Below are 26,009 nucleotides of genomic sequence, written 5' to 3' on the forward strand. Positions count from 1 at the left end.
GAGTCTGCTGTGCTGGTGGGGGGTGGGGTGGGGGGTGGGGTGGGGTTCCCGGGGTGGGGTGGGGTTCCCGCCCTCACAGTTCAGCTCCAGCTGGGACCATTCATCACATCAGCAGACTCCAGTTGAGCTGAGAACTGGCTTTGTGGCGCGTGCACCTGCACCCCGAGTCGGCCGCCGAGCCGTGGGCCGCGATTCACACGAATGCCCAGGTGGACGGCGACCGGGAGACGCGTCCCCTGCCACGTGCCACCGAGCACGGGAGCTGGGGTCTCCTGCGCAGCCACACCTGCCCTGCGCGGCAGAGCCCCGGGCACCGGGCTTTCCAGGCTCTGCCGCGGCACCATCAGGCCGCACCTGGAGGCCGTCCCCACCCCGTCCAGGGCGCCCACCTTTCGCTTGCTGTTCTGGCAGAAATACAGCATCGACTGGACTGTGTCTCACTAATGGAGAATTAATAGGCACCCTTGACAGTCAGGTTTATAAATATGTAAAAAGTATTTTAATTGTTTTTAGTAAAACAGGCAAGGAGTCAATATTCTCCGACATGACAAGCACAGTGCTGACAGGTGCTGTGGGCAGAAGGCCCGCCGGGTGCGGGGCCTCCCCCCGCCCCCCCCCCCCCCCGTTGGCAGGCCCGGGCGCGCTCTGTCCTGATGTCGTCGTGTCCTGTGATAGATGCGTGCCCTGAACCGTATTGATAGAGTAGGTCAAACGTTGAAAAAGTTAGCTTGAACTTTGACTTTAAATATTCATTAGAGCTAATTATGGATTTTCTGACTCCATGAATTACAGTTTCTATGCCTGTGTTGGCCGTTTATTTTCCATTTATTTATCGTAAACTTCATAACATTGTATTGGCTTTATCACATTCAACAAGGTCATAGTTAAATGTTTGCCGTGACCTTGGCGGGCTTACGCTTTTCAGAGGGCTCTTTCCTGGATCAAGGGAGGCACAGCTGTCAAGGGCTGATGCGGCGCCACAGCGAGGGAGGCTCCCCCAGGGATGCAGGCCTGCTCACGTGCTCCCTAGGGCCGCGCGCTGCCCGTGGTCCTGTCGTCCCTCCTGCCTGGAGGGGCCTTCGCCCAAGTCGTCAGAAGAGAAGACAGGGCTGGCTGTCCTCAGGCGCGTGCACCACGGTGCCTCAGCTCCTCCTGTGAGCGGACCCGGGGCGGGTGCCCGACAGGGTGGGGGCAGGCGGGCAGTCCTCTCGGTTGCCGCGTGTGGTGAGCCCCTCGGCCCCGAGTCCCCGGCCGGCACCCGGCCGGATGTGCTCGCAGCCTCGAGAGGATCTTCCCGATCGGGACGAGGCCTCCGCTCTGCGTTTCTGGCAAGTCTGCGTACGTCTGGCCTCCGGCGAGCGGCCTGCTGTGCCCTGGGGAGGAGCCCGAAGCCTGGCACTCCCCTGCTCCCGCCCACTCTGCTTGCCAGGCTGCCGTGTCTGTCCCTGTGGCTCCTCAGGCAGTGACCACTGGAGCGGTTCAGAAGGTCCCCAGGGTCGCCTGCACTTCCGGAAGTGTCCGCATTTTGTCTTCGGGTCACGTCGGGGAGGCTTGTGAGGCAGCTCCGGGCTCGGACTGGAGGACGGTGTCATCTCTCTGCTCTTGGACTCCTGGGCCGAAGGAGACCGCCAGCCCCCAGGACTGGGCCTGGGGCAGGGCCACGCACCGGGCACAGCCGGGCCCCCTGCAGCGCGCCTGGCGTGGTGCCTGCAGCCTCTGTGGGCGGGCCCGTGCTGTGGTTCTGAACCCAGGTGTCCCTCGCGGAGTCGGCAACGACATCGAGGACCAGGGGCCTGTGTGCCCTTTGACCCAGCCTGACAGAGGCCGCGGTCGTAGCGTCTTCCCTGGGGGAAGGCCTGAGGATAGGCAGCATTGGCGGGAGGGCTTGGAACATAGAGCCCCGGGATGTGGAAACCCCCAGGAACTGGAACTCCAAGGCTGCTGAAGTGCGGTGGGGGGATGCTGGGGTCAGGGCATGTGGGGGTTGCACGTGTGCCCGGCAATTGTAACCCCCTGCCCCCACACTAACTGTGGACCTGGGCAGGGTCCTGCCCACGGGTCCTCGGGAAGGCACGTGGGAGCCAGCAGGTGCCCCCCCCCGCCCCCCGAGTTTGGGGGCCACGGAGAGCCCTGCAGCAGGCTGTCACCCAGATGAGAGGGTGACGAGTGCTGCCTGCACCGCGCCCTCCCCCTCCCCCTCTGCACCCACCAGTCGGCCCTTCAGTGCGGAAGGCACCCCTCCGAGCTCCAGGCTGGACTGGCTGGGGGGAAGGGAGCGGATAAAGGATTTGTAGGCAGTTTGGGAACTTCAGTCTGGGCTTGATAGTGTTACTCTGTGGCATCGCTGCCCCTTTTCTGCAGAGGTAACACTTTGTGGTCATAAGAAGATTCTTACAAGGGACCCGCGCTGCCGTGTTCAGGATGCAGGGTCGTAGGGTCAGCAGCAGCTGCTTTTGGGTGGTTTGGCCACATGTGCATGCACGTGTGTACGTGTGTCCACGTGTGTGTGTGTGCCCCTGTGCATGTGTGCCCGCGTGTGTGCCCATGTGTGCTGTATGTACCCACCCACGTACGTGTGCGTATGTGCTGGGTGTTCGTCTGTGCGCCCATGCGTGTGTGTACTTGTGTGTACGTCCGTGTGTGTGTGTGTGTGTGTGTGTGTGCGTGTGTGTACACAAGAAGACAGGGTGTGTGTGGCTGGTGCCGGCAGTTGGGAATCTGGCTGAGGGACCCCCGTGTCACTGTCCTGCTGGTTCAGCCTTCTGCACACCAGCCCTTCTCTGTCTGCCCGACCCTCCCCCGGCTCTTCCCCTCACCCTTCGGGACTGAGCTGCAGAGTGAAAAGTAGAACCCCACTTTTCCCCTCCAGCAAGGCCCTGCCTGCCGCGGCCCGACCGCCCTTGGCTGCAGCCAGGCGTCCCTGCTCGGCCAGCGCCCGTGTGCCGCCCCCCGCCGGCCCCTCAGCCTGGCGCCCACGCCCCCGCCTCTCACTCGGTTCAGTCTCGGGGCAGACGGCCCTGCTGGGCTCTTTTCCCTGCTTGATCTTGTGCCGTGAGGGGTGGGCTCTAGGAGGACGGGGCTCGTCTGCGCAAGTCACAGTGGTAAAGGTGCGATGTACAGCCGGTGAAACGCACCCTTCCTAGGGGCCAGTGCGGTGGGTTTGAGCAAAGCATAGTTTTGTAGCTGTAATCTAGTCGTAGAGCAGTTTTATCGCCTGGAAGTCTCCCCGGCCCCTTGTTCAGGTGGCCACATTTTGCAAAACTGTAAAATACATATCCATGCACACATGCACATCTGCATCTGTATCTACCTGAATACACATGTGTGCACATATGTACACGTGCACTGACACATATCCGCACGTGTGTGTGCACAGATACGCACATGCGTGTGCACATGCATACGTTCATACACACACGCATATACACGCATGCATATGCCTCTACACATAGACACGTACACACACAAACACCTGCTGCGTGCACATTTACACGTGTCCACAGGTGTGTGTGCATTTCAACGTATATGCACGCACACATACGTTATTCCTGCTCGCACACGTATGCACATAAGCATATATATGCGTGCACAGACACGTTTAGGAAATAACCAAGTCAAGTTCGAATTTTAGACAACCAGCAAATAATGTTAGTGTCAGGTGTGCTGTGCGAGCCTCCCTTGCCGGTCATCCCACCCCCAGCCTGGCCTCTGTGGCTTTGCCTCCTTCCCAAGCGTGGGGAGCAGGACTGACCCTGATGCCCAGAACAGTCAGCCCCTGGCGGGCAGGGGCCCGGCAGCTGTGGGGGGAATGGTGTTGCAGCCCCACGTGGAGGAGGAGGGGAGGAGGGCAAGGAGCAGGGCGGGCCGAGGAGGGGTGTGGAGTGCAGCCGATGGGGGGGCAGGCAGGTGCCCGAGGCCGGGGGCGGGTGCCCGAGCCCTTCCCGCTGGACTCTGGCGCTCACAGCAGAGGCGAGACCGCGCCGGAGTGCGCACCCCTGTGCCTCAGACGTGGCTGACATCTCCTCCCCGTGACCGTGATTAAGTCCGGATGAGTTAACTTTTGTTTCTGGTCCAAAAGAGCTTTTTGTGCGTCACTTAACAACGCTTTCAAATGGTTCCCGGTGCTGGTCATTCACTTGACTTCTCTTTTTGCTCCGCAGGCACTAGGAAGCTTTTATTTTCTTCATGAATCCTTAAAAAACATCTACCAGTTTGACTTTAAAGGTAAGACTCTTCTGGGATCTCCGGCAGGGCTCACCCCACCCCCGTGTCCCTGTGGGAGGCTCACAGCCACGAACCAGGGACCTCACAGGGAAACCTGGCTTTCTGGCCCCTCTGAGGTCCGGGCGGCGGGCCTGCCCCAGACCCCAGCCCTGCCCATCCCCCTGCTGGGCAGGGCCCGTAGGTGACACTGGCTTTCCTGCAGCGCAGTCGAGAGGAGAAGGGAGTGGTCTTGTGTCTGTGTCCGTACCAAATGGGAGAAAGTGGAGAACGGCAGGAGAGTGTGCTGTCTTTAAAGAGAAGGATGAGTGCTGCTGTTTGCGGCGGAGTGAAAAATGCCCGTGCGTCTGGGCCAACACCGTGCGCCGAGTGGGGGAGGAGACGTGCCTCCCGAAGACACAGCCTTTGTCTCTGTGGCTTAGCACGTGTGAGCCGTCCCCCTGGCCTGAGCGCCCCAGCGTCTGCCCTGCTCGGCTGGGGTGCTGTGCGCCTGCCCTGTTGGGCACTGTCCCTTCGTGTCACCTGTGTGTGAGTCCTCTGGCTCCACGATGCTCTTGAGCCAGATCACATTAATTTGAGATGTCACTGCAGTTGTGATAACTACGGAGAGCGACTAATTATGTCAGTTTGTCCAGATTCATTATCTTTGCTCACTTACGAGACAGATCACCTCTCAGGAAAGTGAGAAGCAGAGCCTTCTCTAAATTGCTTGAGTAGTGATTTCATCGATGTTAAGAACAGGATTCCAGCCAGCAGGACTATTTTTCACCGGCCCTGTTGCCTGAGGATGCTTCACACCGTTTTCTAAACACAAGCACCTGCCTTTTCCCACTGGGGAAGCCACGCAGACCTGGTGAGAGACGGGCCGGAGGCCACCGTCCCCCGAACTTGATAGACCGTGGACACCACTGTGTCACGTCGTCAAGCGGCGGGGCCGTGGGCGAGAGTGCACAGAGGGGAGGTGTTCAGACACAGCACGCTCAGGCAGGGCTGGAAGCAGAACGGGTTACACTTCTACTAAGCCTGTGCTTCAGGCTCAAACGTGTCGCTGATCTATTTAACTTTTCCTTTTTTTTTGAGTGACCATCTACACACATATTTTATTGCTAAATCAGATGGGTCAAAACTACCTGGCTGGCCCGTGGTTTATTCAAAACCATCCATTAGATACACGTACGCGTGACCCCAGCAGACCTTCCCCGAGGGCCCCTGTGTCGTCAGTGACAAGGGCTGACATGGTGGCAGTGGCCATGCCCTGAGCACGTCTGTGGCGGGAGGCTGTGGGGACCCTGGGGACGCAGCGGTGGCCCAGCGTGGCCGTGCCACTGCTGCCGCTCCGAGCAGGTGCTGGTCTCAGAGGAGTGGGGCGGGCCGCCGCCCTGCACTGTGGCCCTGGCTCTCGAAGGTTCACTCTTACACCTTGAGTCAAGTTACAGCAAACGTAGAAGTTGTGAGAAGTTTGAATGAACTCTTTAAGAATAGCCTGTATTTTCACAAACAAGCAGTTAGAAATCCGAGGACGCCCTGAAGCCGTGGGTGGGAAGGATGATAGATAGGGACGTCACTTTCTGGCCTGGCACCTGCGAGCATGGGTGGCCCTGCGCGGACCCAAGAGGGCGCGTCTCTGAGATCCCGCAGCAAAGCCAGGCCGCCGGGCCTGTGCCGCCTCCAGACCGGAGGGCCGGGCGGGCGGACCGGGACCCCGGAGCCGGCGGGGGCGGCTGACGGGGCGGAAGGCCAGAGGCTCCAGGATGGGGGCTTGGGAGAGAAGAGCCCGTGGGGGCCCGGCCTCGGAGCCCCCCCACTTCCGTGAGCTTTGCCTGCAGGAGCCTCACCGTGTTGTCTTGGTGAAGATCAGAGAAAAACCCCCTGGTGCTGCTGGGGGCGGGGGGGTGGGGGGGCGTGGGAGGAGCTGTTTGGACACTGGGTTCTTCCCGAGAGGCCTGCCCTCCCCAGAATAGCCCCACCGGCCTGGTGGAGGGAGGTGGCCTCGCTGCGGGGCCCGAGGGGCCGCGGTGCTAGGAAGCGTGTGCCGAGGTTTCAGCCAGGGCTCACGCTGGCTGAAGGACCGAGGCGGGGTCATGGGGCTGCGGGACAGTGTCCCTGCACCCAGCCGCAGCGCCCGTCACCGCGACGCGGTGCGGCGGAGGCCTGCAGCGTGTCCCCGGCAAGAGCACAGAGACGACAGGGGGGCCACAACGGGACGCGGGAGGAGGGCTCAGCCTCTGAGCCCTCGCGGGAAACACAGCCCGGCTCCTCTCCAGATCAGCACAACGCCTCGCGTTGAAGACCTGTCTTCTCAGTTCCTTTTCCCAGTTATTCACGTTTTGCCCTCCACCCAAAGCTAGAAACTGAGCTGACGGACAGGAGGTCCGGCGTGCAGAGAGCAGGCTCGCGTCGGAGCCAGACCGGGGTGTGGCTCCGTGTGGAGCTGTCTGACCCGGAAGCGTGGATGGCTGCAGTTCACACGCCGGTGGCGCCCGTGGCAGAACGGACGGCGTGCACGCAGACGGCCGCGCGAGTCAAGACGGAAACCACAAATCCACGGGAACAGCTCAGAATGAAGGACGCCGCCGTAACAGAAACGCACCAGGCCTTTGCCAGGCTCGTCGGCCTGGACACGGCTGTAGACAGAGCCAGCCGGCCAGAAGAGTGTGGTAGAAAACCTTCCAAACTGAAAAGTGGGAGAAAAACACAACACGAAAGCAGAGCAAGATGTCCGAGCGCCGTGGGACGCGTGCACTGAGGGGCGGCGGCGGGGAAAGGAACGGAGGGAATATTTGAAGTAACGGCCCAGGATTTTACACCACTGATCATGGACACCAAGCGGCAGATCCAGAGAGTTCTAGGTGACCGAGCAGGCTAAGCACCCGAAATCCGCCCCAAGCGGGTCCTTCTGGAGCGACAGAAAGCCGGAGATGACGGAAAGACGTTGAAAGAATCAGGGGTGGGTAGGGGTGACCTAGAAAGGAGCGAGGACAAGATTTGCATTGGACTTCTTTTCAGAAACCGCGAAGCAAATAGAGCAGTGTGAAATATTTTTATCGTTGGGAGGAAAAAATCTAGAATTCCGTGGCTAGCAAAATTATCCTTCAAAGTTTAAAGAAAAATAGACTTTCTCAAACCCAAGTCGAGGGAATTTGTCTCCAGCAGACCTGCCTTAAAAAAAATGTTAACAGTTATTTGATAAAAGAAAAACGGTGCCTGCAGATCCACACGAAGGGGGCAGAGCGCGAGAGAGGAGTAAATGGGGGTGACATCGTATTTGTTGTTATCCTTAGTCTGACAGAGAACTTTTGTACAGAGCGCCAAAGCAGCAACGTTCTGGGTGACTCTGCAGCTTACGGACGAGGGATGAGTAGCAGTGCCGTCAGGAGGGGTGGGGACAGGCCAGGGCTCTGCACGGGGAACGCGGGCTCTCTGTGGAGGGATACGAGCCTCCGTGAAAGCAGACCCGGCCCAGCCGTAAATGTGTATCGCGAACTGTGGCAACTGAAAACTTTCAAAATGAAATACGGTGGACATGCTGACAGAAGAGAGAGAGTGGAACCGGATGAAATGCTCAACTAAACCAAAGAAGGCAGGAAGCGGGGGAGACAAGAAAGACAGGAAACGAAGGCAACAGAGGGAAAAGTTACCGGCACCGAGTGTCCTACCGTGTCCAGAATCACCTTAGACGTTAGCAGTGCCGACGCACCAATTACAAGACAAACCGTCAGAGTGGTTAACAAGATGATACCCAAGCGTGTGTTGTCTGCCGGGAACCCGCGTAAGATGGGTACACACGTGCGGATTAAAAGGAGAGAGATGGAGAGAGAGAGATGGCACTGACACTGGCCAAGAAGAGCACTGGGCCAGCGGTCTTAATCTCAGACACCGCAGACTTCAGAGCAGGGAGAGTCACTGGGGAGGAACAAAGCCATTTACCGCTTAACGATAAAGGGGTCAATTCTTTAAAGACATAACAGTTCTTAATGTGGACGCACCTAACAACAGACCGTCGCCACACAAGAGGCAAAAACTGACAGAACGTCAAGGAGAAATGGATGAATCCACGGTTAGAGTTGAGGCCTCCGGTGCCCCCCACCGGAGATGGACAGACCCGGCAAGGCAGAGAAGTGGTAAGGGCATAGTCCAACTCAACAGCACCATCGATCACCTGGGTCTGATGGACACTTATAGAATATTCTATCCGACAACAGCAGAACGTACATTCTTCTCAAGTTCACCTGGAACATTCACCAGGATAGGCCGCATTCTGGGCCATAAAACACTCCTGAGCAAATTTAAAAGAACAGAAATCACACAAAGTATACTCTGGGGCCACAGTGGAATTTAACTGGAAATCAATAACAGAAAGGTGGCCGGAAAAATCCCAAAATACGTGTGTCAAAAGTTCAGAACTGACAGAAGTAAAGCCAGGGAATCACTGAGGTAATAATTAGCCAAAGTTGGTGGTGCACGTCAGCAAGACCGTGTGCAAACCCGAGCGCTCAAACCGAGACGTGGAGTGAGGCTCCGGGGTGTGTTGTGAAACAGCAGCCTCCACGGTGTGCGGGCAGTGACTGCTCCTTCTTCCCCGTGATGGTTGTTAAGAATTCTCGTGAGTAATGGGGAATCGCTTAGCGGTCACCTCCTGTCAACCTTTGGAAACAGTTTGAGGGTTGCTTATGATTTTCAGAGGCATAAGTAAGAAATGAGCCAGTTTAAGTTAGTCTTGCAAAATAAAAATAAGCTAATTTCAGCTTTGTTTGTATGATTAAAGTGGCTTTATGTGCTCAGGGAATTTTAAAGGCTGGTCACTGTATTTTATTTTAACACTTGGACGTTAAAGAACACGCTTATAACTGACACATGGGTCACAGAGTAAATCTCAAGAAAAAGTTTCAAAATATTTTGAGTTGAATGAAAATGAAATACAGCTGATCAAAATTTGTGGGCTACAGTGAAAGCCAGGCGTCGGTGGCATCAGATGTGCAGAGAAGAGGTGAGACCTGAAGTCAATAATCGAAGCTGCTGCCTTAGGAAGCTAGGAGAAGAGCAAAATAAATCCAAATCATAAGAAGAGAAATAATAAAAACTAGAGCATAAATCAATGAAATTGAAAACAGGAACTCAATAGAGAAAATTAACAAAACCCAGAGCTGATTCTTTGAAAAGATCAATAAAATTGATATACCTCTAGTCAGGCTAACCGAGAAAAAAGAAAACACAATTTACTAATATTAGAAATGAGACAGGGGTCATCACCACTGACAGTGTGGACACTAAAAGGATAATAAAGGTATATTGTGAATTGGCCTATAAATTTGATAATTTAGATGGTCCAGTTCCTTGAGAGATACACCCTACCAAAACTCATAAATGGAAGACTAGATAATCCGAATAGGCCTTTATCTATTAAGGAAATTGAATCAATAACTAATAACCTTCAAAAAAGAAAGCACCAGGCCCAGATGGTTTCACTGTGAATTCTACCAAGCATTGAAGGAAGACATCACACCCGTTCTCTACAGTCTCTCCCAGAAAGTAGAAGCAGAGGGAAAACTTTTCTAACTCGTTCTGTGAGGCCAGCCTTGCCTAATCCCCAAACCAAATAAAGACGTCATAGGAAAGGAAAACCGTAGGCCCGTGTCTCTCATGAACATAAAATGCGGAACTCTTCAGCATAATATTAACAGTTTGAATTCAACAGTGTGTAGGAAGGATTCTACACCATGGCAGATGGAGATTTTTTCCAGGTGTGCAAGACTGGTTCTACATTTGAAACTCAGTTGATGTCATACGTCGTATCAACAAGCTAAAGAAGAAAATCACGTGTCAGTGGATGCAGAAAAGGTCTTTGACTAAACCTGACACCTCTTCATAATTAAAACTCTCAGCAAACTAGGCACAGGAAAGAACTACTTGGTAAAGAACAGCTACAGAAACCTACGTCCACATAACATGTAATAGACACTCAGATGCTTTTGCGCTGAGAATCAGGAGCGAGGCGAGGACGTCCACTCATCGTTTCTCTTCAACATCGTACTGGAAATCTTGGCGGTGCCGTAAGGCAAGAAGAAATAAGAGTCTTGTTGATGGGAGTCGGGGTCAAGGAATAAAGCGGCCTTAGTTCTCAGATGACATGATTACGTAGAAAATCTGAAAGAATCCTCAACGACAAAAACTGGTACCAGTGAGCAAGGTTACAGGATACATGGTTAATATACAAAGTCAGTGGCTTTTTTATACCGACAGTGAATGGGCGGAATTTGAAATTAAAAACAAAATACCATTTACATTAGCGCACACACGCACAAGAAATACTTAGGAATAAATCTAGCAAAATATGTATAAGATTCATACGAGGAAGGGGCACCTGGGTGGCTCAGTCGGTTGGGCATCCGACTTCAGTTCAGGTCACGATCTCACGGTTCATGAGTTCGAGCCCCGCGTCGGGCTCTGGGCTGAGAGCTCAGAGCCCACGGGGATCCTCTGTCCTCCTCTCTCTCTGCCTCCCCGCCATGCGTGCGCGCTGTCTCCCTCTCAAAAATAAGTAAACGTTAAAAAAAGATTAATATGAGGAAAAGTACAAAACTCTGTTGAAAGAAACCAAAAAGGATCCAAATAAGGGGAACAGTAGCCCACGGTCACAGACAGGAAGATTCGGTATTGTCAATATATTGGTTCTTCCCAGCTTGATCCGTGGATTCAGGGCAATCTTCATCAAAACTCCAGCAGGTTACCTTGTAGACCTCAACAAATTGAGTCTCACATTTATAGGGAAGAGACAAAAAACCCAGAAGAGCCAACCCCATATTGAAGGAGGTTGTAGGACTGGTACTACCTGACCTGAAGACTCACAGAAAAGCTACCGTAATCAAGATGGCGTGGGGTTGGCGGAACGGTAGACAGACGGGTCGGTGGGTCAGAGAAACAGACCCACGTAAATACAGGTGACTAACATCTGACAAAGGAGCAAAGGTAACACAGTGGAGCAAAGATGGTGTTGGAACTGCTGGGTGTCTACGTGCAAAACAGTGAATCCACACCCAGACCTTACACCTCCCCGAAAGTGAACCGAAAGCGGGTCACGGAACTAAGTATAAAGGATGAAAGTATGAAATGCCCAGAAGATAACACAGAAACCGCAGGTGACTTTGGGCTTGGTGATGACTCTGAAATACAGCTCCACAACCCATGAAGAAAATTGGTAAGTTGGACTTTGTTAAACTTAGAAATTTCTGCTCTGTGAAAGAGTTGTCGAGGGAGTGGAAAGCGAAGCCACAGACGGGGGAAGCTGTTTGCAAAAGACACAGCTGGTAGTCCACGGCAGGCTCAGAACTCTTAAAACTCAACAATCAGAGACAAGCCCAATGAAAAGATGAGCCAAACATTTCAACATACCTCTCACTCAAGAAGATGTACAGACGACAGATGAAAATAGGAGCACACGCCCTGCATCGCGTGTGAGGAGACAGCACCGTGCACCTGTCCACACAGCCAGAGTCCGGAGCACCGACCGCCCGGCGTGCCGGGGAGGCGTAGAGCAGCAGGACCCTCACTCCTGGCCACTGGGGGTGCGACACGGTGCAGCCACTGGGGAGGACAGCTCGGTGGTTTCTTACGAACTAAACACAGGCTTACTGTGGAGCCCAGCGATCCCACTCGGCATGTTACCCAAAGGAGTTGGAATTTTACGTCCGTACAAAAACCTACGCAGAAGTATTTATAACATCTTTATTCATAACTACCCCAAACCAGAAGGAACCAGAATATGTCCTTTCTGGGTGAATGGATAAGTAGACTGGAATATTTCAAACGGTGGAATGTTACACAGCAATAAAATGGAGCCACAAAAATACATAGAGGAGCCTTAAATGTGTGTTTTTCTGAGTGAAGAAGCCTGTGGGAAAGGCTCCAGCAAGATGATGTTTCTGGAAAGGCAGAAGGAGGGTATAAGCAGTCAGTGTGGCAGGGGCTGGGGGGGGTGGTGGGCAGGGGGCCGGGCCAGTGCCCGGCACTTCCGGACCGTGGGAGGGTAGGTGTGATACCGCCGTGCTGGGCGTGTGGCACCGTGCCTTTGTCAAAACCCCGGGCACGCCCGGCACGGACCGTGAGCCCCGGTGCCAGGCCGGGTGCCCCTGCTGAACCAGTGCCGCGTGTCGGCAGCGGGACGGGCGGCGGTGGGCGAGGTGGTGCTTCCCGTTCGGGTGTTTTTAGTCCTAAAACTGCTCTAAACGCTGAAGTCTATTTTTTAACAAAGAACGAACTCCTTTCTCTCCACCTCTCCCGACCTCTTCCTTTTTCCTCAAAGGCAACGAGGGTTTTCATCTGAAGCCAAATTGCCTTCCTGCCACGGCTTCTCCTCTTCGTCACTGACCTCAAACACCGCAGACCCAGTGCTGCCCCATCATCGCACACTGCTGGGCGTCTGTCCTGGGGGAGTCTGTCCTGGGGGCGTGCACCACCTGTGCTCAGGAGCTCGTGCCCCTGGCCGCCTGTTGTCACGACTCAGGCTTGACCACGAGGTGCCGACCGGCTAACGCAGAGCCCAGGGGTGAGGTGATGAGGGGAGATCGGGGGACCAACTTACCCTCCCCCACTAGTCACCTCAGCAGGTCGTGCCCGTGTTTGGGAACAGGAACAGAGGGACAGTGGGTACAGTGAGCAGCTGTGTGCACCTGGGGATGGCTCCACACACTGCTGTGTCCTGAATTCCCCGAGTCCCCAAACATCTCGTCCTGTGTCCCTCTGGTGGGTCTTTAGATGAGTCTTTACCCTCCAGTGCTTTGCTTTGACATGGGGTTCACGCTCCTCCAAACCCACAGTGGCCAGAGCTTTGTCCCACGACACTGCACACCTGTCTCCTTCCCGCCGCCCGCCCCCCCCTTCTCACCTGTCTCCCTGCTGCTGTCCGCCCCTGTCAGGGGGTCCGTGGGGCTCTTAGTGCTCCACTTGCTGCAGCGGTGAGCGCCGTGGGGCAGGAGCACGAGCCCCACAGACACTGAGAGCACACCTCGTGATTTGTCAGGAACTTCACCCCGGAGCCAGGCGTCCGGCCAGGCGGCAGCCATCGGGGCCCGCGTGCTGCCCGAGGTCCCTGCCCGCGGTCTTGTGGGGAAGCCAGCGGCCTCCGCGCCCCCGGGCCGCTCGTGAGACTCCGGCGTGGGTGTGGGCCGTGCGTCTGTGGAAGGAAGGGGTCCTGGGCCTCGACGTGAAAGGGCAGGGGCGTCAGCCCAGGCACGGGGTCTGGGGAGCCGCAGGCAGCGGGTGCAGAGCGCCCCGCGCCGTATCTGCTCTGTCTCACATAAAAACCGCTCTTCCCCGGACATGAGTGATGTTGGCTGGATGTGAGGAGGAAATCGATGTTATTAAATAAATTCGTATTAAGGTATGAGTGAACGGCAATTCTGCAGCCGTCTTGAATATATTCACGGTTTTTACGGAGGATGCCAATTAGCCCTTGTAAATCTGCAGGCTGGAAGCTCTTAGGGGATAATGAAGTGGAGTGTCGGGTTCCGGGTCGTGGATGGCAATTTACGAGCCACTGGCGTCCCCAGACCGCGGGTCCCCTCCCGGGGGCCTCCCTCGCTCCCCACAGAGCTGCGCTGCTCGGGTGGGGTGTAGTGATGAGGTCATTCTTGTGCTCTTTTCCAGCGAAGAAGTATAAAAAAGTCACTGGCAAAGAGATCTACTCGGACACACTGGAGAGCACGCCGATGCTGGAGAAGGAGAAGTTCCCGCAGGACTACTTCCCCGAGGTGCGTCACGGCCCGCCCGCCCCCTCGCACGGTCCCCTCTCAGAGCGCACACCTCGCGGGGACACACGAGCACGTTTAGGGCCTGAAGCCGTCACATTTCGGGGCAGGGATCCCAGTGTGGCTGCTGAGGGCTGCGGTGCGCCGTCTCTCTGGGAGGGGCTGGCACCCACGTGGGTCCGTCCCGGTGTCTCAGGTGGGGGCTGAGAGAACCACCGTGTCTGTCCTCGCACGAATCGCCGCGTGTTCTGACCGTCGTTTCCAGGCACAGGCACCTTGACTCCGAGATGTAGGAAAATAATGATCAGCTCACGGGGGGCTGGAGAGGCCAGGGGCCTCCCGGCAGGCGCGAGATGCGAGCACGTTGACGTGGCCGGCGGCGGTGCGGGGTGCCGGTGGCCAGACACGCAGGCCGCGTCCCGGCGCCCGAGTGCCGGCCCTCTGGCCATTTCCCAGGTCAGGCCTCGGGGGAGCAGCGAGCGAGAGGCACCGCGGAGAACTAGAGCTGAGGGAGCCCCCGCCCCGTGCCCTAGGGGTGCCTGCAGCCCGGAGCGTGGCTCGCGCGCGCACTGCTCGCGGTGAGCCGGGACGCGCCTCCGTCTCCACTGGGTTTAGCTCGTTTCTGTGTGGCTGTGTTGTTCGTGCGCAGTCGCTGCGGCCCAGGTAGGCTTGGGTTCTGCTAGTTTTAGCAAACGGGACGGCCAGCCTTCCGGAGTCTGCTGATCCTGCGTGACTCACACGCTGACCCAGGCCCGCTCCCGGCGCCCTGCGGTCGTCTGTTAAACCGCAACGGGACGTGGAGCGCGGGGGGCGGGGGGGGGGGGGGCGGTGTTCTCGCCACACGGGAGGCCAGCTCGGCGCAAGAAGGATGGCCCCGCCGGGGCCCCTCTGCCTGAGGGCTGGCCACCATCCACGGAGACGCCCACCTGCACCGGAGCTGATTTTCAGCAAGGCCACGACGGTATTAACTTGTCTGTGACCCGAGTGCAGGGTGAAGGATGGGTGTGCTTGTCATTCTGGGCAGGCTTCCTCATTCCTTGTCCCTGAGCCAAGGACGTGGTGTCGGGGGGCCGGCCCCTGTCCTGGCTGCCCAGCCCCCGCCGTCCCCTGTTCCTCTTGAGGTCGGAGCGTGGCCCGAAAGCTCTGGAAGCAGCAGAGGGGATCCGGACGACCCTCTCCGAACGTCGGCCAAGGGCTGCTGTCCCCTCGGAGATGCCAAGGGCCGCAAAGTCAGCTTCAGAGCCGAGCAGGGTCCCCGAGAGTGACCGCGGGCCCTGGGGGACACGGGCCGAGTGAGCTGGTGGCGGGGCCGACGGCAGGAGGACAGCAAGCCCTGATAGGTGCCGGGGTGGTTTGGGAGCAGGTGTCCTGGCCGCGGTCTCCTCAGGCTGCCTCTCCCGCTATTTCCATCAGCCAGGTGACTGTGCCGAGACCCAGGGCTGCCTGTCTCCGTCCTTAGCCCAGCTGGGATGCTCACCCATGCCTGGTGTGGCCCGGAGGGAGGGTTCCCCCACAGGGCGTGGACGGGGGGAGGGCAGGACTCTGGGGGGGCCAGCGGAGGGGGGGGGTGTCTGCAGCATCCACCTGCCCGAAGGCTGTGAACCGGCGCTTGCTGAGGAGCGAGTGGCCCGCGGTGCCCCAGCCTCCGCGGGGACGTGCTGAGCGGTGCCACTATGTACGCGTGGGCGGGGCGGGGGGGGACCCGGCTGTGCCCCACGCTGTTGAGGGCCTGGTGTCAGCCGATCGCCCCATGTGAGCCAGACACCCTGCGTGCAGCACGCACCTCCCCGGTCCCTCTTCCTCTTGCCACGGGGCCCTCCGGTGGCACCCCTCCCCTCGTCTCGTCCCTGGAGCCCCTGGAGTCTGTCGGCTGTGAGCTGTGATGTTCCCAGGGAAGAGGCCCACGTGGTGGTCTCGGCATCCCTCTGGGTGCCAGAAGGGGAGGGCACGGCAGTGCCCCGTGCACGACACCCCACGGAGGAGGCGGGCCCCTGCTGAGCCCTTGGCCCTGAGCCTCTGTCCCCGCAGGATGGTGGGCCTCCTTCCGAGGGGCTCCCTGCTCCCCGGCCCTCAGGCTCTCTTCCGGCCCAGCTCTGTGAAGGCCAGCCCCCCAGACCCCAGCCCGTGTGGGGGCCCTGCGGCCTGGCCCCGATCCCAGCCCTTCCCTCCGCGGGCCCCGGCCATGCAGGTGGGTCAGCACGAAGTCTGGGGCTTTACTCCAGCGGCGATGTCCCGCCTCCTGCACACCCCTCGGAGGGCAGACACCGCCGACGGCCCCGGGGCCTGTGGCCAGTGCGCGGCCCCCTCTGAGGTGCTGGTGTGGCTTCGTGGGGGCAGATAGCCAGCAGCTGCGTCTCCCCTGGGGGAGCAGTGGGGGTCCAGGCCCCAGCCCCCAGGTGACCGCTGTCCCATCCACCGGCAGGGGAGGGATTTCTGGAAGGAGAAATGGGGCGTCGTCAGGCAGACCCCGGCCTCTCAACTGGAGACCGCGGCGTCCCTGGGCTCCCTGCGGTCGCCATCCTTGTTCTGTTCCACGTGCTGCTGCTGCGCTAGAAACTAAGTGCCTGGTCCATTTGGTCCGACAGCGTGGATGTGGCAGAAGTGCACGTGGCTTGATTAACAGAAGGAAAAACGTTTAGAAAACACGTACAGGCTTCTAACGTTCCGTCGATAGCGTGGTGCTTTTTGGGCGTGCGGAAGTCCGCGTCTGTCCTCGTGCGGTCCGTCCCCGCTGGGCAGCCGCGTTCGCAGCCCTGCTCCTGTGCCTTCCAGCCAGTCCTGCAGCTTTATCTGGACACATTTTAGGGGAGGGAATTAGTCTCGGCCTGATTTCTCTCCTTTTATTACCGTCACTTAAGGATAATCTAAATGTAATTACCGTGATGGAGGCATAATGCAATTCCAAATAATTACGGCCCACTGCATGTAAAACTAACAAAACTTTCTCTGCTGATTTATGGGTGCTTTTGGCTCGGCATGAATTTCAAATGCTGCCTCAGGGAGCAGCACTCCAGATAATGTGAGACCATTTTTAAAAAGCAGATTTGTGTAGTCGATCAGGGCCGAGGCATTTTTTTCCTCTTGCCCGTAGTGAGAAATTGGTTGTTACCATAGATCACAGGGACTGCTCCAAGCTCTTATGAAAGATGGATTAATTTCACTAATGCTCCAAAGCGGGCCTTTCACGGGCAAGGCTGCGTGCCGATAACCTCCCCACAGCCTCCCTTTTCTCCGTGGTGATTTATGCCGTCCTTTAGTGGATGAACCATCCTGCCGTCACCATCCATCTGCTGGCTAAAGGAATCCTATTAACAGGGGGTCTGAGCAGGGACTTAATATTGCAAGGTGAGCGATGCGGCAGCCCCCCACCCCGCCCGGCGTGACGTGGTTTCATTCCGCGGCCACAGCCTCTGCCAGCCGGGCGGGCGCCCGGCCGCTGCTGCCCACGCACGGTCGCCCGGCGTCCTCTGGGGAGGCTTCAGAAGTGCCTGGTGACCAGAAAGCCTCAGAACGTAGATGGAGCGAAACAGATCAATTGACATTCGAGGGAACCCCCAGCCTGTGACGGAGGCGACGGGTTCCCGTCTCCGTCCCTCCCGGGTGCGGGACAGCTGTGGGCTCGTGCGTGTGTGAGCACACGCGTGTGTTTCCCGTAGGGGGTTACGCAGTGAAGCCTTGCCAGGCGGGCACTTGCACCTTCTGCTGATTGGGGTGTGTCCCCGGCCCTGCCCTGCCCGGCGTGACCCGGGGCCCAGCCACGACAGGGAAGGGATGGTCACAGCGAGGGGACTTGGGTCCAGGGCTTAGGGAGATGCCAGTTCCGGTCCTTTCCCTGAGGAGCCGGTGGTCTCGGGCAGGTGGCAGTGTTCGGCCCTGGGTCTGCACCGTGAACGTGGCAGTGTTTGCCATGACCGCCTCCTTGGCCCCCCGGTGGAGGGCTGTGGGGCACTCTGTGGGTGAGGAAGGCAGTTTCCGGAAGGACCCCTGACGTCACACCCAAGGACACGTGATCACCCGCGGAGCACAGGCTCTGGCAGTCCAGGAGGTCGCGGGCTGTAACCCCATCTTGTCATCTTGTGAAATTACTTGGAAATGCCACCTAAACACATTTGTGACTGTAATGAGGAACTTACTTCAGAAGGAATGTATTTTCTGCAAATGTTTCGTCAAAATATTTGGGCGTTGGGGTGCCTGAGTGGCTCAGTCAGTTGAAGGTCTCACTCTTGATTTCTGCTTGGGTCATGATCCCAGGGTTGTGGGATCAAGCCCCATGACGGGTCCACGCTGAGTGTGGAGCCTGCCTGGGATTCACCCCCCACCCCGCCCTTCCCCCTCTTATGCGAATGCACACACACTGCCTCTCTCTTGTTCTCTCTAAAATGAAAAAAAATTCTAAAAAAAATAACGTGGGTGTAATAACGCCATGCTGTGAAAGTTTTTGAGATTTGTTTGTGATGCAGTTAAAAATCTTAAATTTTGTTAGAATCCTCTGGAAATTACAGTTATTACAAATCTACATTATATGAAAAAGTAACACATTGTTTCCTGCTACGTGTACTCATTCTATTAATAATTTCAAACAGTGCTTCATTATTGTAGAAATTTTAAGTGTGTAAAAAGAGATACACCCATGGTACGTGTATCGAAGATATGCACGCAGGTGTATGTGCACGGAGACACTTCAGTTAACGCGTAATTGAAAATTGGGAACAGTAATTAATTTTTGGTTAATTAAATTCACAAACGCCTTCCATTTTTAATGGAAATAAAATCAGTGCTGGTTATGTTAAATTCTAGGCAAGAACCCATGGTATTCGGGCCTTAGCAGCACCGCCCAGCATGGGGCGGGGGGGGGGGGTCTCCTGTCCTGTGTCCATCCTGGCTTCTGGAAGGAACTTTCTGGAAGCAGGGTGGGCGCATCCCCGTTCGCTCCTCCACACCCACCCCGGGTGCCATGGGTCCAGCGGAGGCCGCAGCCTCGAGGAGTGTGCACGCTGGCACCTGTGGAGCGTCAGTGGATTGTGTGTGAGCAGGGGGAAATCGCAGAGGGCAGGGCAGGGCAGGACGGCTGCCGGCCCGGAGGCGGCAGGCGGGGAGGAGCCATCGGAGTCCTGAAGACTTGGTTTCTGAGATCAAGGAGCAAACGAAGTGACCCACCCCGCAGTGACTCGCTTCGGGTCATGGGAGGTCGGCGCCCGGGGGGCGAGGACCCCCTCCTTCATGGTGCGGGGCCGCGGCGGGGGGGAGCCGGGGGCTGGCGGCTGGGCGGCAGGTTGCTGCGGGACAGAGGAGCGGGGCTCCCACCCAGGGAGCCGAGACGCCAACGCGCCAGACGCGGTTTACTCCAAGCAGGCGCGTCCTGCGGAACAAGTCGAGAGAGACTTAGGATGAGTCCGTGTAGGCCCTCAGGACGCTAATCAAGGCGCAAACGCAAGGTTTGTGAACCTAAAACAGCCCCAAACAAACAAAGACCGAAAACGGAGGGAGTCTGGGGAAGAGCAGACAGAAACAGCACAAGTGGCGGAAGGGTGTGCATCGGGTGCGTCCGGACCCTGCTGGTGGAGACCGTGGTCGTTTCCACTTGGCTGGGTGTTTGGCTTTCGTTTTTTTGAAAGGAAAGGTCAGTTAAAAGACACGAAGGGGGGCTCTGGTGCTCCTTCACGAGAAGATCAGAGAGGAACGGTAGGGCGATTATTGCAAGAGGGAGCTTTCTGGAACTGAAGACCCAAGTTCTCAGAACATGTGCAGAGGGAGAGCAGGATGGACGGATGGCAACCTCACCGGCCCGCGGGCGGCTTCGGGGCGGCAGCACAGAGGGGAGGAGGCCTGCGAGGATCGTACGGGCGGGCGGGCGGCGTGGACGTGTCCTGCGAGGTGTGGACGCTCGGCCGTGGGAGCCCCCGGAGCGTCGGGGCGGTGAGGGAGAGGCCTCCAGAGGTTTGCACCCAGAGGTGACAGTGACCTTGAAGACAGCCCCTCCCCCAGCAGGGCGTTGCCGTGGGCACCAAGCTGGACGCCTGGGAAGCTGGTCATCGGGAGAGGACACGGGTGGGACAGTGGCTGAGGGGGATGTGGGGTCAGGGAGGGGTTCGTAGCCACTCAATTACTTGCACTAGATAAAGAGTAACCACTGAATGGGCTAGAGCCCCTGTCATTCTGGACCTTTCTCTCACTTGGAACACTTTCCATCAGCATTCAACCGTGGGTCCCGCATGGTTACCCCCGGCACCAAAAGCCCAGGCCCACCCAGGCCACGTCACCACGGCCGTCCTCCTCCTCGGTCCTCAGAGCGGTTCCTGACGGGATGGCACAGGGACCCACCCCGGGGCTCGGGGAGACGGGACGTTTCCGTGCAACTTGCTGAAGTATTTGTAAAGTGGGGGCTCAGGGGGTCTCCCCGGTGCCTCCTGGGGGCTCGCGCGGCCTGTGAGCAGAGCCCCGGTCCCACTGCCTGGGCCGCAAGCCACCCTGTCCAGACCACACAAAACACCTGGCTTTGTACTTAGCCTTTGCCCGGTGCAGCAGCCCAGCTGGCCGTGGCTCCCGTGTGGGCCAGCGTGACACAGCACAACCCCTCCCCTCCCTGCCCGGTGTGAGCTCCGCGGACGAGGGAGAGGTGGGCACGGCCGGCCTCTCGCCTGCCCCGTCCCATCCCCGCACGAACCAGCCAGAGAGGAGTGTGGGAAACATGGACCCTTCTCCCAGCTTCTAGAACACAGGCTGCTTTTGGGGAAAACGTAGCAGAGACAAATACTGGGTTTCTTTGGTCTGACGCCAGGGGCCTGCGCTGCTCCCGCGGTTGGGGGCACCGACCCTGGAGCCACTGGTAGGCGCTCCGGGCAGGGCCTTTGTGGCGGCCGGCTCGCTTCCCTCCGGGTCGGGACTTCTTGAGGGCACGTGGGAGCCGTCCTCTGCCCCAGGCCAGGGCGGCCTGGCCGCGGGCTGGCCACGTCCCCGGTGGCCGAGGGTGAGGTGCTCCGCCTGCACCGGGCGCACGCTGCGGTTCCGAGCACAAGTCCCCTGGCGGAAAGAGGGTGGGGAAAGCACGGGGGTGCCCCCCTCCCCGGCCGCTGAGTTACGCGCCCCTCCCCCGTCTTTCCCGCCGGCTGACTTGTGCATCCTGTTTGTTTTCAGTGCAAGTGGTCAAGGAAAGGCTTCGTGCGGACGAGATGGTGTGTCGCGGACTGGTAGGTTTACCTCCGCTTCTGAATTCTGGAACATTCTCGCTGGTTGTGCACGCGTAGTGGGGGGCGAACGTCCCATCAAGAGTTGCCCCGACTGGAAAGCCCCGAGTGCCCACCGCCCTGTGGCTTTGTCTTCGGTGACGCCATGTGACAGGGAGTGTAGTCGCTGGTCCCCGTGTCCTGTGTCCCCGCACCGGCCCACCAGAGGCCCCACCACCTCCTCCCGTGGGCGTGAGCGTTGCCCAGGCAACCAGCCGCTCCTGTGGTGGTCCCAGTGCGGCCACGGTCCGCTGCAGTTGGCCTGGAGCGCAGGGCGGGCAGCCCGCCCCCAACCCGACCCTTGGGCCCTGCCTCCTTTGGGCTGGCTCTCCATCCGGCGTGGCCGCACCCCTTCTGCAGAAACCCCTTACCTGCTTTCCTAATGTGCACTCACAGGGCCACCGCGGGGCTGAGGGTGCCTGCAGTCCGCACCCGCTCTTAGGGTCTTAGAGGGGCATGTGTCCCGCCGGTGGCCGTGGAAAGGCCTTCTGCTGGCCGAGGGTGCGTCCAGACGGGGTGCCCCATCCCAGGCCGGCCCTCAGCCGCCCCTGCTGTTGGCCGGGAGCCTCCCCAGAGCCCCTCAGGGCTGGCTCTCCCTGGAGCAGGGGCAGGAGGAGCCCCAGGCCGAGCCTCAGACTCACTGCTGGAATCCAGGGAGCACATAGTGCCCTCGCTCACGCCATGCCGGCCACCTCGGCACAGAGCAGTCCAGGCCGTGGTGGGGTCGTTAGCTCAGCACACGCATCTCATGGGGTCTTGGGCCCCCACAGGGCCCCTGGCACTGTGACAGACAGCTGTAGCGTACCTGTGCCACCACACTGACCCCCGGTGAGGCCACCTGTCTGCAGCGACACCAGGGGCCCTCCATGGGGCAGGAAGGCTGACGGCTGAGTTCCTGCCTCCCCGCCTCCCCCAGAGCAGAGACCCACAGCGGGGCCGCAGGGGTCCCCCTGCGGGCTTCTTGGGGCTGTGAGCTGGGGGGCTTCTCAGGGGTGAAAGGACCCACCTAGTGCCCCTCTTCTGGTGTCACTGACCCACAGGGAGCAGCTGATGGGCTCCAGGAGCATCGCCCCCGCCCCCAGCTGCCCTTGGTGGGGTCCAGGCCCGGGATCGGGCTGCCTGCTCCTGCCTCCTCCACCTTTTCCTCCCTCTGTCCTCCTCCCTCCCCCTCCTCCTCTGTCCTCCTCCTTCCTCCCCTTCTGCCTCCTCTCTCCTCCTCCCTCCCCCTCCTCCTCTGTCCTCCCTCCCCCTCCTCCTCTGTCCTCCCTCCCCCTCCTCCTCTATGCTCCCTCCCCCTCCTCCTCTCTTCTCTCTTCCTGTCCTCCCCCTCCCCTCCTCCTCCCTCCCCCTCCTCCTTCTGTCTTCTCTCTTCCTGTCCTCCCTCCTCTCTCTCCCTCTTCCTCCTCCTCCTTCTTCCTCACGACTCTTCTTGGCCTGTGGAGGGTTCCTGCGATCATGCCACGTGATTTTCTTTGACAGGAAACAGCCCCCTTCTCAGCTGACCAGACGCGTTTTAAGACTGAGGCCGAGGCCGCGAGTGTCCTCTCTGACCAGGCGGGGGGACGTCTGGGTCAGCCTGGAGCGGCTGCGGGGGACACGCGTGGGCGTGGGCAGGGCTGCCCCCTGCGACCCTGGGGCCCGGGCCCCGCAGGCCCCTCGGGAGCTGGGCCGGGACGGTGCAGGCGGGACTCCAGGTGCCCGGCAGCTCCAGCCTCTGTCGCCACGTCTCCTTTCTGTCCCCGCAGCGCCTTTGACTTGGTGAACATCCATCTTTTCCATGACGCTTCCAACTTGGTCGCTTGGGAGACGAGCCCGTCCGTGTACTCGGGGATCCGGCACAAGGCTCTGGGCTACGTGCTCGACAGGTGGGTGCTGAGCGTGCGGCCCTCCCTCCCCGCCTCCTCCAGGGCTCACGGCCGCTGCTTTTCGGCTGCTTTTCCTCCTCTGTTCTTTCCTATTTCCCAAAACACGAAACCGGCCAACGTTGACCCGAATCCCGCCCCCTGTCCCAAGGCTTGAGCGGTCCCCGCGAGATGGACCGGAAGGTGGGTGGCCTCACTTTCTCTCCCGTGTTGTGGGGGAGAGAAGAAAACGTGCCCAGAGCTGTGGCCCCACGGAGGTGTCCGCTGAAGCGTTGACGGCCTCCCGAAGGCTCAGAGACGCTGTCGTGTGGGTTCCACCCGCCACAGACGGCACGCCCGCCTTCCCGTGGCCCCAGCCCTCTCGCCATCCTGGTGTCGCCGGGCTCGGGCTCCGGGCACCTGGGAGCGGCCCAGGCTGCGCAGGCTCGGCCCCCCCCCCCCCCGGCTCCGCCTCCCCGCAGCCAGGTCCTGCTTCCCGGGGCCGGGGCCACGCGCCTGGCAGGGGGGTGGGGCTCAGGGGTCTTCCGGGGTGTGCCCCTCCTGCCTGGGCTTCCGCCCGCCTCCGTCACTCCGGCTGTTCAGTGCTCCCCTCAAGGCTGCTTTTCAGGACCTTCCCACCCCGGGCCCCGTGAGGCCCACCGCCTGTCCCTGACCCTGCCGCGTGTGACCTTCCACGGGGTCAGGGCCGGTAGGCGTCTGGGAGGGGAAGGCAGCTCCCCGCACCCGATTAACGGGTTGCCTTTGGTCTCGGCCTGGAGCCCCTCTGGGTTTACAGACGGACCTTGGCTGAGGCTCCGCGTTGCAGTGTGAGTGCGTGCACGGGGCTGTCAGGGTCTGCCCAGGCCTCGGATGGAAGTCCTCCCCGACCAGCTTCTGTGTCCTGAGTGACGTCAGTGACCCTCCCGGGCCTGGGGGAGCGGTCGCTACCAGACGGGGTCTCCCCGTTTCTGCCCAGGCGAGCTCAGATTTCCCCGGGGCCCTGCCACACCCCACCTCTGCCCCCGTGCCGCGTCTGCATAAATGTGCCAAGGGCTTAGACTCTGACGTTTGGCCCTTCCCACGGGCACCCGGCCTGGCCCTGGCCTGAATGGGGCCTCACCCCCACGCGCATGATCCTTCTGGATTCCTCATGGGGTTCCACAGGGATGCGCTCTGGACCGGGAGTTGGAAGGTGTGGGACGGTGGCCATCACCTTAAGGGACCTCGAGACCAGGGTTCATGCCCTGTCTGGGCACCCTGGTTCCTGCTGCCGCCTGCCAGGGACACACGTAGGAGCTGTGAGCGTAGGACACCGGGGTCTGGTTCTTCTGCTATAGCTGATGCACACGGAGGGCCTGGCTCTCAGCCCAGAACAGGTTCTGTGCTGGCTGCTCTTGGGGGTCTCAATGGCCTCCCGGGCTCAGGCTGAGCCGGGCGCAGAGAAGGGACTGACCCGGGCTGATGGGCCGGTAGAGAGGGCCTGAGCCAGCCTGAGCTCTGGGCACACTGAGTGGGTCTGGGCCCTGTACCCCTGCATGGTGGCCCGTCCCGTGGCCACTCACGGTGGGCCTCCCCCTCCCCTGTTTTCAGCCAAGCCCACTCTGGAGAGCCCCCAACGTGCAGGCCTCAGCAGTGCCCCATCTGAGGCCCGGGGTTGCTGAGAACACCAGCACCGCTCGAGCAGGTTGAAACACTCAGGTGGGCGCTGACCCGCCAGCACCTGGCCCGGAAGGCCGTCTGGTCCTAGGAGGCAGGACAGGGACGTGCAGGTACATCAGATGCACAAGAGCAGCCCTCTGGGCAGGGGTCACCTTGAAGGAGCCGTGGCCTGGCGCCCCCCACCGAGCCGCTTGGCTGGGGCGCTGCGGACGGGACAGCGAGCCCGCGGCCTGGGAGCAAGGACCTGGTCCAAGGTGCAGCCACGTGCGGGTCTTCCGGCCTGATGGTTCCGTGTCGGCTGCGCCGGCTCGCTGGGGCCTCCTGCGGAGCCTGGGGGCCAAGACAGAGGTCTCGGTGACAGGAGTCGGGTTGGTTGTCGGTGGGGTAGGGCATTAAAACGTGTCCTTGCCCCAAACTGCTGTTCCTTCGCGGCCTGCGGGAAAGCGGCCTCTGGGTTCCGGGGCACTTTTCTGCAACTTTGCATTCCCATGAATGGCTTCTGTGGGGCGCGCAGCCAGCCGCAGATCCGGGCCTCCGCGGCGCAGGGCCGGGCCGCCCGGCACAAAGGGCGGCTCTGTAGGAGCGGTGAGTGACGGGCCGGCCTTTCATCGCGCGGCTAACCTTTTGGCGGCCACCAGCAGACTGCATTCTGCTCTGCCGGTGGGGAGGACAATGCCACCAACAGTGCCCCATTCACGGCGTTGGGAACCTCCGGGAGCATTGTCCGCCGTGCTCCGGGGACGCAGGGGGACGGCCAGGAGGCTCCTGAGAGGGGACCCTGCCTTCTCCTGGCTTGGTCTCCCCGTAGCGTCGCACCCGGGAGCGGTGGCGCATGCGCCTGGCGTCCCGTCCCCGAGCGCTTGGGGGGGGGAACGCCGGGTGGCAACTCAGAGGCATTCAGTGCCGTGTGTGCGGATTTCCTGGAAATCGAAGATGATCCCAGAGTAAAACCTTACTCTCAAGAAAGGCGAGAGACAAAGTCTCTTTGTCTGAAGCGTGTGCCCCCCACAGCAGCGACGGTGAGCGCCGTGGAGCGCCTCCGTGCAGCGCGGGGCAGTCTTGCGGACGCTGGCGCCCCCCGGGCCGACCTGGAAGGGGCTCCTGGAGGTGGCAGAAGATGGGTCCTCGGGGTTAATGGGGTGCAGCCCCTGGGGAACCCCGCGCTTTTGTCACAAGTAACGACCTCTGTGCTTCCTGCACGGCCCTTACTACCTCCTGCTTCCTGTGCGACTCTTGAGCGTTTTGCTTTTAATCTCACAGGAGGTTGGAGGAGACTGTCCGCTAGTCAGCGTGGTGTCCGTCTGAGGGGTGGGGAGCGGGTG

At 59.4% G+C, this 26,009-nt stretch overlaps 1 protein-coding gene across 6 annotated transcripts in view; it reads left to right on the forward strand.

Moving 5' to 3' along the window:
- The window catches only part of INPP5A (inositol polyphosphate-5-phosphatase A), a 172,918-nt gene that overhangs the window by 100,998 nt on the left and 45,911 nt on the right, over positions 1–26,009 (forward strand). For all 6 annotated transcript variants that reach the window (XM_045040897.1, XM_019814035.3, XM_019814033.3 and 3 more), the window contains 4 exons: positions 4,161–4,224; positions 13,864–13,967; positions 21,099–21,151; positions 22,933–23,052. In XM_045040897.1, the coding sequence (XP_044896832.1) occupies positions 4,161–4,224; positions 13,864–13,967; positions 21,099–21,151; positions 22,933–23,052 (341 nt within the window). The remainder of the gene's footprint in view (positions 1–4,160; positions 4,225–13,863; positions 13,968–21,098; positions 21,152–22,932; positions 23,053–26,009) is intronic.

Source organism: Felis catus, chromosome D2 (genome assembly GCF_018350175.1).
Source record: "Felis catus isolate Fca126 chromosome D2, F.catus_Fca126_mat1.0, whole genome shotgun sequence".
Lineage (NCBI taxonomy): Eukaryota > Metazoa > Chordata > Mammalia > Carnivora > Felidae > Felis > Felis catus.